Genomic DNA, 13,088 nt, shown 5'->3' on the forward strand with positions numbered 1-13,088 from the left:
CAATAAATAAATTAATTAATAAATAATAACAAACCGTTGACTCTTAAGCTTCAAATATTTTCAACTCTTTCACATATAATAGTATATATTGATTTCTTAGAATTTATATGCCCAAGAGAATCAATAAATGAACCTGTCAGTTAAAGTATTATTAAAATAAATTTAAGATAAATTTGAAATTTTCTAAATAAAATCAAAAGCTTCAAAATAAAATGCAGAGAGAGAAAGAGAGAGAGAGAGAGAGAGAGAGAGAGAGAGAGAGAGAGAGAGAGAGAGAGAGAGAGAGAGCGAGCGCACCAGAGTGGACACAACTACATGTTCCAGCATGCTTTTCAGCAGTGTGACATCATCAACCCACGCCGTATATTCCAAACTGGTGAGCTGGCTTTGAATTGCAGGTGGGAAAGTATAGATTTATTTACATCAGTACATTTAAATGGTTATCTTAAGCAAGTTATATTTAGGGGCTGGTAATTTTACTAAGTTCAAAGATTACATCTGTTTTGCGATGACTGTCAGATTTAATTGTAACTACTGATAGCCATTAGCCATCTTGCTACCTGTTCAACCCGACTGTAGATCAATGTAAATATTAAAACAACTCTCTCTATTTTGATCGGATCTCTGTGATATTTGTGACATTTATCCTCCGATTTTTCCAGTTTCAAGCCAAATCTAGCAACTACTAGAAAGTATGTTTTGAAGGCAACTAAGTATATTTCAAATTTAAATCTGATGCATTGAAAATGTTTCTGAAAGCAGGAGATAATGTACAGAAATGGTCCTAATTAATATATTAATAATCGTTTTAAAAGCCCACATCGTGTCAGATTATGAGAACTGTTTAATATCCACTTGGTACAGTAATTTTCAATTTCAAATTAACATTTTTATTTGATAATTATCCATGTTATGTCTCATTGTTTGCATTTTCTTTTCTTTTTTTTTTTTTTCAAAATCTGAATTGCCTTTTTTGGGTTTAAAATACTGGAAGGCATAATAAGCAGTAACAATAATCAGAATTATTGTCTAACGTCATAATCACAGTTATCTTTGCAGGTGGATTTTCCAGTTGTAATTTTGCCTTCCACTATCCTTCTCACCATGACCAAGCTTCTGGAGTGGCTTCTTTGTGTGTCGCTGATTGGCATCGCATGGGGACTTGTTTCCTTTGACCTTCTAGATTTGCAGTTGCCTCCACAGTATAAGGAGATGGCCTGGCCGATGCCTGTGTATCTGCTGGTGGCATTTGGGTGTTATTCACTGGCGACTGTTGGCTACCGTGTGGCTACGTTTAATGACTGTGAGGACGCAGCCAAGGAGCTGCAGGCACAGATACAGGAAGCCAAAGAGGACTTGAGGAAGAAAGGGTTGAAGATGTAAGAAGTGTTTGTGAATACTAAATATACTGTGTTTCACACATACTACTACATATTAGCAGGTTTTTTTTTCTTTTCTCTCTCATCACCTTCCTACACAGATCCAAACCTGGTCTCATTTTTTGTTTTGGGTCCACATTGATACAGAAATAGCCCAGTTATATGGACCTCTGCACTGTATTATAAGCTCAAAACTACAGTTATCCATGTGTGAAGTTGGTTCTCAAAGCTTCCCACCTTTAAGTTCAAGTTTTTCTTTTCTCTACTGTGATGTAAATGATTGTTGAAAGTTTGTCATGCAAATTCCAAGCCCTGAGATCTGCTGCACACCTACCTATTTCCAGCATTATGAGAGTCCATTTAAACTTTACAGACATATGCATATATTGTCAGTGGAGAACAGTGCTATTTTTGTGCAACATCCAGAGAGAGTGTGTATTTGCATTGGCATGGGAGTTAATACATCTGTTTTTGACCCAGTTGTTTTTAGCAGAGTCAGAATTCTGAGTCAGATTTAGAAACAAACCCACTACGTAGACTCACATTTGTGCAAGTCTGCAGCCCTACGAAGTAGGACAACATTTGGAATCTTAAGATATGCACTAGAAGCTTGATTTTAAAATATCGGGATGGGGTTGATATATTATGTTATCAATTATTTAGACGTTGATGTAAAAGACAACACACAGGATCTTTAGGTCTTTTTACCTTAATTAAACATAAGACAGTCCACATGATGCAACTAAATGTGTTCATTTTCAAAAGGGGTGTCTTTGATACAAAAAAACACTCTTATTCTCAACTGTTATAAGTCTGTGTGAGCTCGTACCCTCAGGCTGTCTATGGAATACTACTGTTGGTTCTCTTTTTATGATATCGAAAAATGGAGTTCTGTGCATTGAAATGCTTAAAATATATAAGTGTGTCCATGTTTTGGCTCTTAAAACACTAATCCCAAAGCCACTAAGTGCACATGAGTGCTGTATATAGTGCTGAATTAATCTGATATTTTTGGCAAGCAAAGCTCATTCATTCTTTCCAGGCTCAAAGTAGGCTGCTGGAGCCTTGATTTTTTTAAGGCCCCTTCTACCCCCCCGTCGAAACAGGCCTATAAAGGGCTTCAAAACCAAAAAGCGAGGTAAAGTTAGCATTTTCTCATATAATGAGGCTCTGCCCAGATGCTGATTGGCTACTGTTTAAAGCTCTGTGATGTCACTCCCTACAGATTCCTGCAAACTGTTGTTTGTTTTTCACAAAGGTTGCAGAGTTTCAACATTTTATGGCATTGAAACCACAGGATAATTAAACAATGTTACCATGTTTAAGCTTTGAGATGCAGACCAAACTGTTAAGAAATTGTGCAAATGGTTTACATTAGTCCCACTGTAACAATCAAGGCACATTATAAAGTGTATGTCATTGTATTAGATAAAAAAATATCACATTTCTAACAAATGTAACAAATGACCTTGTGACCAGTTGGTGAAAAGTAATTGCAAAAAAAAAAAAAAAAAAATAGTTTGTTTGCAGATGCCAATGGTTTGATATTTTGTTTTGTAATGCAATGAAATTCATCCGTTTTCAGTATCCAAATACTTAAATTACTGCAAATACTGGATTTCATTTTTTAAGGTTATTTTGTACTTTTATGAGGGCTTTTTTTTTTTTTTTTTTAACCAAAAAATACAACGTGTGTCATCCCTTATTTACGAATACTTCAATTTAAAACTCATGTTTTATGAAATAATATCTATAAATAGGCTTAAAATATAATCTTATTGGAATATTCTGGGTTCAGTACAAATCAGGCTCAATCGACAACAATTGTGGCATAATGTTGATTACCACAAAAATTATTTTTTACTTGTCTACTTTTAAAAATATAAAAAATTGAGGTTACAGTGAGGCACTTACAATGGAAGTGAACGGGGGTCAATTTTTGGATGGTTTAAAAGGCAAAAATGTAAAGCACATTAATTCTTCTGTTCAAACTAGTGTATTATTTGAGCTGTGAAGACATTTAAATTGTCATTTACAGGGTTAATGGTGTTATGTTGTCATGGCAATGAAGTTGCTTGCATATAGAGTGCAACGGCCTGGTTCCGGAAGTAAAAATCCCATTAATATTTTCAATAGACTAATTGATTTTCAATGATAACTTATAAACCTTTAAAGACAGATCTACAGTGAGCTCTGTGGCAGTTCATCGATGGTATATGCTTCCGCTGAAGCCATTGGTCCTCGTTATTTCAACTTCTTTGTTTAAAAATAGTGTTTGATCGTGGAATTCATGGTAAACAACTACATTAACCATGGTCCAGTAGAGAAATTCACCAATCTGAGAACCACTGCCAACCAAGCCTGCAAAACTTGCCTTGGATCGACCGTCCACTCCCATGATACACTGTGAATGAATTCACTTCCATTGTAAGTGCCTCACTGTAACCCAGATTTTTGCTTTTTTTTTAAGAAAAGGAAGGACAAGTCCAAATTACTTTTTGTGGTAATCAACATTGTTCAATTCATTCAGCTTAACTTGTTTTGAACCTGGAAAATTCCATTAAGAACTACATCAGATGTTAAAAATAAAAAACAGGAATTCAATACAGGATCAGTTTTTGGCCCCACATTTTAAATTTTGGGGTCATTTACTGGTTATCACAACTGGTGGCAATGTCCCTGAGCACCCCTTAAAGGGATAGTTCCCCAAAAAGGAAAATTCTCTCATTTATTAACCCTCATGCTATCCCAGATGTGTATGACTTTCTTTCTTCTGCTGAACACAAATGAAGATTTTTAAAATAATATTTTAGCTCTGTAGGTCCATGTGAATGTGAAGTGAATGGTGATCAGACCTTTGTAGCTCCAAAAATCACAAAGGAATCATAAAAGTAATCCATATGACTCCAGTGGTTAAATCTATTTTTTCAGAAGCGATATGATAGATGTACACTACCATTCAAAAGTTTGGGGTCACTTGCCTGAAATGTTTCTCATGATCTTAAAAATCTTTTGATCTGAAGGTGTATGCTTAAATGTTTGAAATAGTTTTGTAGACAAAAATATAATTGTGGCAACATATTAATTTATTTAATTACAAAACTAAAATTGTATTAAAAATAAATAAAAAGAAGGTTTTGAAATGGATGACTTGGACCGAATAATAAAGAAAAGTAGCCACTAAGTGCCCAACATAGATGGGAACTCCTTCAATACTGTTTAAAAAGCATCCCAGGGTGATACCTCAAGAAGTTGGTTGGGAAAATGTCAAGAGTTCATGTCTGCAAATTCTAGGCAAAGGCTGACTACTTGAAGATGCTAAAATACAACACTGTTTTGATTTATTTTGGATTTTTTTAGTCACAACATAATTCCCATAGTTCCATTTATGTTATTCCATAGTTTTGATGACTTCACTATTAAACGGTAAACTTTTGAACGGTAGTGTAGGTGAGAAACATAAAATTTTAAGTCATTTTTTACTCTAAATCTCTACTTTCACTTTTAAATCTGAAATCTGAATTTTTATTTTTGAGTGAACTGTCCCTTTTATTTCTGACCCTGGTCAAAAGTTTTGCAAAAACAGGTGATGTTTGATGTCAAACCTGTTGAGTTTGTCTCGAGGTGCCAAGTTTGAATGAGCAAAGCGAGGTTTGAGAGCTACATAAATTACAAAATATCTCCTTTTGTGTTTCACAGAAGAAATAATAATATGAGTTTAGAATGACATGAGGTCTAGTGTATGATGACAGAATTTTTATTTTTGGGTGAACTAGTCCTTTAATTATATTTAGCTGAACAATAAAACATTGTCAGTCCAACAGTTTTTTAGGCGCCAGTATTGATAAAGTTATGTTTTGATTGTTGGTTTTGGTTACAATGAGAACATTCAAAGTATCCCTTTACGAAGAAAAGAAAAAAAAAAAGAAAAAGGAAATATCACAGTGTTGCTTTTAAATATAGACTATGGTAAGAACATCTAGGTAAATCTTTGAAGTATTACTGTACGCTGTAAATACTATGGGATTACTATCTGATATGGTTACTGAACCATGGTACTACAACAGTGATTTTAATTAATTAATGAAATGTCCATTTTCAGGTTATGTCAGTAACAATTTACAATAAGGTCCCATTTGCTAACATTAGCTAACATAAGTAAACATGAACTAACAATGAACAATACTTTTATAGAATTTCTTAATCTTAGTTAATGTTAATTTCAACATATACTAATCCATTTTAAAATCAGAAGTTGCATTTGTTGACATTAGTTAATGGACTATGAACTAGCATGAACTAACAATGAACAATTGTATTTTTATTAACTAACATTAACAAAGATTAATAAATGCTGTAAAAAAATATATTGTTTATTGTTTTTTCATGACACCTAATGCATTAACTAATGTTAATGAATGGAAACCTTATTGTAAAGTGTAAACCGTTATGTCTTTAAAAGCAAATCTTCGCACTAGAATATGCAAATTCGAATGTACATTTGATTACAGCTTGTCATCATAGGTAATTTCTAGGTCTAAACTGGATGGCAAAACATAGAAAAACAAGCACATTTGTCTTTGCTGACCTATTTCAACACTTCCTTTAGGGGTAGAGACACCACATTTTGTGAATTATAAGACAGCAGGTCATGCTGCTGTTGCATGTCAAGAGACCTTTATGCCCCAATGTTTCACATTTATCTGTTATGCAAAGTAATACCTCATCTGCTCTGTTATTGTTAGGTGAATGAACCATACAAGCCTCATTTAGCTAGGATAAATGATTATAAATCAAACCTACAATGACCCAACAACAATTTGGACACTTTTGTCACATTTAAAAATATATGAATGTCATTGCATTAGATAACAATAATATCAAACCAAGAGGCATTTATATTAAAGACAGAAACCCCAAGCCCACTTTCCAAGAAAAATATTTCACAAAATGAAGTTTATTAGGTTTTAATTTACAAAACGGTTTATAATGTTCAACATTAAGATTAAAATGTACTTGGGCACTTTCTAGTTAATGTGATGAACAACACCTGTGGTTACTCTGTGTGAACTTGAGGAGATATAACTTTATACATCCATTAAAAATGGATGTATGGATAGTAGACTAATAGTAATTGCAAAAATGGCTAAGAAAAGAGAAATTAGTTCTTTGAAACTTCTAGAATAATTTGTTTGCAGATGCCAATTGGTTTGCAACTTTTTTCTTCTTTTGCAATGTTGTTTAAAATAATATTCTTGGTTTAATACAAGTTGAGCTTAGTTGACAGCATTTGTGGCATAACATACATTAATTCTTCTGTTAAAACTCATGTATTGTTTTAGCTGTAAGGTTGTTTAAATCGATATTTTTACAGTCATTTTGGGGATTGTTGACATCGTCATTGCAACGAAGTTGTAAAATTGGCTATAACTTTACACAGAAAAGGTTAGTAAGGTATTTTATCACAGTAAAATCATGTTTACAGCATACTGTTTATGTCTTGTGACTATACTTTTGAAACAGTGAGTATTTTAATGTTTACAGATTACCCCATTGTTAGTGTCTTTTTCTTTTTCTTTTTTTTTTTTAAGAAAAGAAGGATCAAGTCAAAATTAATTTGTGTGGTAGTCAATATTATGCCACAGATGCTGTCAGTTGAGCTTAACTAGTATTAAACCCATAATATTCTTTGAAGTGTCCAAATAGTTTTTGGGACCACTACAGCAACACCTTTCCCCATAAATGACTAATTTGACCACTTTGTGCTTCATATATTATTATACTAGCCTTTATCATAGTTTAAAATTAGATTAAATACAACTTCAAGTTCACCAAACCTCTGGATTGCTTGAAATGTTTAAAAGTGTCTAAGCAATGTGCTGCCAAGCTTCAACTCTGAACAAAGAGAAATACTATCCGAAGTGCCAGGTGCCAAATATTCACTTGGTCAGTCAGTTAAATAAATAAAAATGTAAAAGAAAGACAGAAAAATGAATGAAAGTGAAGAGTAATGCCTGAACACATTACCTCCTCTGAAGCTAGGTATGTCAGTGAAAGTAAACCTTATTGTTTATGCTAATTAGCTTAGAAAGTCAGTAACATGTGCTAGCTAGTATGTGTGAGGCAGCGTTCAACAGTGAGTGCAGTATGTACCTTACTTCTTTGTTTGTCAAATAATCTGAGAAAATGGCAGAATTCCAGTAATTCCAGCTTTCTTTCTCTGTGACCCAGAAGTTCCTTTCCACACAAATATGTCCTTATTTGAGACAGGAAATTGTATAGACCATCTTTTCAAGAGGACAGTGTATAGAAGATATAGAAACTATGAGATCACCAACTTATTTATGAGCATCATCTTGTTCAGCTCACATCAAACACATATACAGTAGGTCCTTGTTAAGCACACTGTAAAACCTGAGTTGTAGATTTAAAAAATACATAAAATGCAACAGTTTGCATTGCTTGTTGAACTTGTTGACTGCAGATTTTAAGTCATGGTAACCTGACATCTCAAGTTCAGTCAGGTTGCCATGACTTAAAATCTGCAATCATTGTAACAATTACCTATATTAAAACTATTTTTTTCCCCACATGCATTTTTTTCAAAATGCATTAATTCAAGTCACCTTCTATGCTTTTTTTTTTTTTTTTTTTTGGTTTGACTTTAGTATATTGTAATAGAAAAGCTGCACAGAGAGGCATTATTCATGTTCCTGAAAGTTGTAGGTTATTGTTAGAGCTTCTGAATTGTAAGAAAAAAGAAAAAATTAATGCATTCACTCATTCACATCAAATGAATGAATCAAATCTTACTGTCTATAATGTTTAAAATGATGCTTTTGGCTGAGTGACTCTAGCCTTATTTTCACCTTTTAATCAAAGCCTTTGCTTATTTTATTTGCCTGTAAAATGTATGAATTTATGTAGTATGAATGGTTCAACAGATGTCTGAGGTGACCTACTATAGTAGCTGTATCAAACACAGCAGTGACATGGTAATTTATTCTGAAATTTCTTGCAAGCTAAGCTTGAAATTCAATCACATTTTGGATTCTCCTGGAGAATAATTTTTGTCTAATCAGGACAGAGTGGCCCTCGACCCCATTCTGAGAGGCTAGTTGACATTCACTGATTTTTGAATGGCTTGACAATAATGATGGGGTTTAAGAATTAATATTTTTTCATATCATTGGATGGATATAATATTTCTCCGTGTTTGGCTTTGTATCTTTGAAATAGGATAACCCATTCAAAAGTAAAAAAGAAAAACTTACTGTATATATTTCCTTTCTCTTATTCCTCAATGAATCCAAAGAATGACCTAAGAATTCCAAGTTTTACTCAACACTCATAAGGACTGATTGCATCCATGTTTTAAAAAGCAAAATCAGTTTTTGGTATTCATCCAGGATTAAATTATTAGTAAGAATCAGAACTATATTTCATTTGTTTTAAGAACTATGTCTCGTTGGAAATGTACCATGCTTGCTTGCCAAGGTTCAATGAGCTGTCTGCTTTTAAGACCAAATGTGGTCAAAATATGATTTCTCAATTTTTCCAGATATCTCAACAGCATTTAGATATTTAGAAACCTAGGTTAGGTAACATTTAGTTTTAGGCCAGCATTTAACTTTTGCTTTAATGCTGGTAGACTTAAAATTGTCTGTCAGTTACAGTAATGCTATTCTATGAGACCAGGTTGGTCTTTGTATAAGTTATTGGGACATTTTAAAGTTAAATACACATTTTGTTTGGCTTTCAAATGCTTATTCAAATATTTTTTCCCACTTGCAACATAAAATGGCGAGTTGCCAGTGGGGAATCATTTATTAATAGAAAACTGTAGGCTAATGATATTCTGATGCCATTTTCAGAGTTGCTCCTTGTTTTCTTTTTAATTACTTGATTAATAGCTTTGGTAGAAATAAAGTGCCCATCATAATTTGAATGATCTGCAGAACAGGCATCAACATATACAAAATCTAATTGTTATACACTGTAATTGATGCATTTCTATGGTACTATAGACTGCTATGTAGGCCTACTATAAAATGTTATATTACTCGAATAAAAGCCAATTGCTCTTTGAGATTACATAAAACAAATCTAGCTATTTAAAGCAGATTATTGGCTTTGTGTCTGTTTACATTTTAATTTTTTAACAGCTGGAGTTTGAATAGTCTTGGCTGTTTGAACATTCCTTCAATGTAAGTCTATGGGATTTGGGGGACTTCTGATTTTCCTCTTTGTGAAAAACCTAACTCCAGTGAGATAGAAAAGACAAAGCAACCCGAATCAGGACAGGCTGAAGGTCTGTGGCGAATTTGAAGGATGTAGCTTGAAAGCTCCAAGATAGTTACAGTCAGAAATTTTGGTCTTGGCTTAGGGATTTTGAAAAAACCCTAATCCAGGTCTGTAGAATAACAGAATGTTGGCTTAGTCAAGCCAACATAATACAGACTGATAAAGTTTGTAGACAAACTTTGATGTTGGATTGAAAAAGCCTTGTCTGAAAGTTTAAACTAGTTTTAAAAGTTTGAAGTTTATGCAGACATTACAGTAAAGCTAGCTAAAACCAGCTAGCTAGATAAACTGATAGACAGACAGACACATAGATAGATAGATAGACAGATACTAGCTATTGCTAACATGTTTTAGCATGTCGCTAGGTGTTGCTAGCATGTTGTTAGGCATTGATGGCATGTTTTAGATTGTAGGTAGCTATTGCTAAAAATGGAAAATTTGCCGCAAACTTGCAGCAAATTCAACACTGATAATTTTCACATGCATATGAGCTTTGCAGCAAATTGCCCATTGTTGCCAAAGGTTTGTCGGAGGTTCACCACTACCGGCGAAGAGCTGCAAACTTCTGGCAAACATTTGTGGCAAATCAAAGCTCATTTGCATCTGAAAATAACGAGTGGCAAATTAGCAAAAGGTGAGTTATTATCATACTTATAAATCTCACAACCAAAAAACATTTTTGCTTAAAAACGAGAGCTGTCAGAATTAACAGGTTAACGCATTCGATTTATTAAAAAAGCTTAACGAGGTGATTTTTCTTAATCGCGATTAACTGTTAATAACCGTTAATACAGCATAAATACTGGTGTGAAGGTGGAATCTTTGTAATGTGTCCACCCGGAGTCATTACACTAATGCACACACCACAAACATAAGAAACATTACAGTGCCAGAGCCCTTCTACCAACATAGTCTATAAGCTTAGCATTAAATAGCATAACGCGGCGGTCCCACAAACATTCTATGGGTGGTACTGTTGTAGCACGCTGACCGTGACAGAGCCGCGGAGGTTGTTATCTAATTGATTAAAAGAATCTCTGCGCACACACACACTACGCTTCCGTTATAAAATGATGGAGAAAGGACCTCTTACTGCTATTTGATGTATTTTTCAGACTATGCAAGGCACATTTTAATTACCATAGAAGCACGTCAGGTCTTAACTATCACCAAAACGCAGAATGAGACGTTTTTGTTTGCAAGCACTCTTCGTGTGGACTTCAAAGCGGCGCTGGCGTTGATGTCTTGACGCAAATCATGAACGTGGCTTCAAGATTGCTGTAGCAAAGTGAATAGCCACAGTCTTCTGGTAGATTAATATTGTGGTGGATGACAGTTTAAGAGCCCATTGCAATGAATATGCAACCAATGGGGAGATTAGTTCTTTCAATTAGTCAAACTCAACTTAGACTTTGGGAAACGTTTAATGTTACTTGAATAGGTGCTATTTTAGTGCAGTTCTATCTTTACTGTGGAAGGCTTTGTTTGGAAAATGTTAATAAAGCATTATATTGTTACATTTTCTTTTCTTAGATGGAAATAAATGCATTTTGACAAGAAAAGAAGCTGGCCTATATATACAGTGTCAGATTTCTGCACTTTCAAAATCTGCGATTAATCACGATTAACTACAAAACATTATGCGGTTAATGGTGCGAACAGTGGTGTAAAGTAACGAAGTACAAATACTTTGTTACTGTACTTAAGTAGCTTTTTTCAGAACTTGTACTTTGAGTATTTAAATTTGTTGCAACTTTTACTTTGTTACATTTTTAGCCAAATAAATACTTTTTACTCTTATACAGACCCTCTCGTTACTTGTTACCCATATTAAAAAAAAAAAAATTTCATTATTTGTGAAAAGAGAGCAGAGAGCAGCTAATAAACAGAGCGCAGTGTTTGATTGAAAGCAGCCAGAGCGAGCACAGACACTCAGTGCATGCGCTCATTAAGTCTGTGTCAGACTAGCTCGGCGCACTTTTATGAAGGACTTTAGCGAATGTCTAAACTTAAAGGTGCAATATGTAATATATTTACTGTACTAAAGCATAAAATTATCATAATATGTTATCAGAGATTTAGGAAACATGCTAAGTCGAAATACCGGCTTCTCTGAAAACAATGCTACAGCCAGTATATTCTACTTTGAAATGTCCGTTCCGAGCCGGAATTTCTGTTTGTGTTTTGACCTGTGTGATCCTGCCCACAGCCCATTTCCCAATACTATTTTGACACCCAGGTTGCCAGATTTGAAACAAGTTAGTGGGCAAACACAGCGCGGTGCAGCCATGGAAGCCAGCAATATGTCTAGCTTAGAGTTATAAAACATCCACATGAGCTGGTTTATAATTTGCAAACAATAAAAACAATAAAAACATTGCAAACGTATACATTAGCTGATCAACTTACAGTGTAAGGCTCGTCGCTTTCCATTGTCAGTTTGCTCATTCCTGTTGCGTGTCCTCAACCTGGCAAACCGCGTGAGCTTCAAGTCTGGGGAGGAGGGGGCGGGGGAGGCAACTCTCTCCAATTATTTGAATTTGGACTGCAGTGCCCAATTTAATTGCTTGATGTCAATGTTACACATTGCTCCTTTAAGTCTAAACACGCTTCCAAACTAGTGATGGGAAGATCGGATCATTTTACTGAATTGGATCTTTGAGTCTCGTTCAGCAAAATGAACAAATCTTTATTTAAGTAATTTCGTTCATTTGAGCAGAATTAAAATAAATGTTAAATTTTCAATAGCCAAATCCCCCCAACATGTCTGCTTATGCAAACTTTGATTATAGTCCCAATAAGACAAATTATGAGAAACAGAAAGATTAGTTCACCTCTGGATTGAATCTTCTTATCCGAGTCATTTGTTCTTTTTCACAAACGACTTGGACAAGAAGAGTTGAAAAGTGAACTAATCATTTCTGTTTCCTGTACAGCGCTTATGCTGTTTTCACGTAACAAACGAACGGAGGTTGCGCAATGCGCATGCGTGGTCAACACAAAATGAACTAATCACTCTCTGAGACTACTCGTTCTTCTGAGTCACATAAAAGATTCGTTCAAAATGAACGACCCATCACTATTCCAAACGCACAGATAAGATATTTACCCTAGTTGTGTGTAAACCTTACGGTCTAAATGTATTCACAGCTGTATATAAGCCACAGAATACAAAGAACAGAAACAATGGAGGACTCTTTTAAGACGCTGTGGAATAAAGACAGTAGGTGCTGCTTTCAAACTCTTACATGTGTGCTTATGTCGAGTTGCACCCGTCCATGATTTCCCGGGCTCTGTCTGTCCTGGAAAAATAACGTTCCATTCCCAAAATGTCCCGGAATTTGAACATTTTCCTGACGTGTTTACTTATATGAACTTGTAGTTTATGTGCACAGTATTCAAGAA

The 13,088-nt window shown here is 34.5% G+C and overlaps 1 protein-coding gene across 2 annotated transcripts; it reads left to right on the forward strand.

The window, feature by feature from the left end:
* Positions 1 to 333: 333 nt before the first annotated feature.
* Positions 334 to 1,424, forward strand: LOC127425649 (dolichol-phosphate mannosyltransferase subunit 3-like). 2 transcript variants are annotated; one of them, XM_051671847.1, is made up of 2 exons: positions 334 to 398; positions 1,060 to 1,424. In XM_051671847.1, exon 2 carries the CDS (start codon positions 1,105 to 1,107, stop codon positions 1,381 to 1,383), a length of 279 nt encoding a protein of 92 aa, XP_051527807.1. In that variant the 5' UTR covers positions 334 to 398; positions 1,060 to 1,104; the 3' UTR covers positions 1,384 to 1,424. The 2 variants fall into 2 exon arrangements, with proteins under 2 accessions (XP_051527807.1, XP_051527806.1); XM_051671846.1 differs by having other exon boundaries at positions 339 to 398; positions 1,048 to 1,424.
* The last annotated feature ends 11,664 nt before the right edge of the window (positions 1,425 to 13,088 follow it).

The sequence above is a fragment of the Myxocyprinus asiaticus genome, chromosome 34 (genome assembly GCF_019703515.2).
Source record: "Myxocyprinus asiaticus isolate MX2 ecotype Aquarium Trade chromosome 34, UBuf_Myxa_2, whole genome shotgun sequence".
Classification (NCBI taxonomy): Eukaryota; Metazoa; Chordata; class Actinopteri; order Cypriniformes; family Catostomidae; genus Myxocyprinus; species Myxocyprinus asiaticus.

Bases quoted from the DNA above. Each gene is read 5' to 3' on its own strand.
- LOC127425649 (XM_051671847.1), top strand. From the start codon at position 1,105: ATGACCAAGCTTCTGGAGTGGCTTCTTTGTGTGTCGCTGATTGGCATC.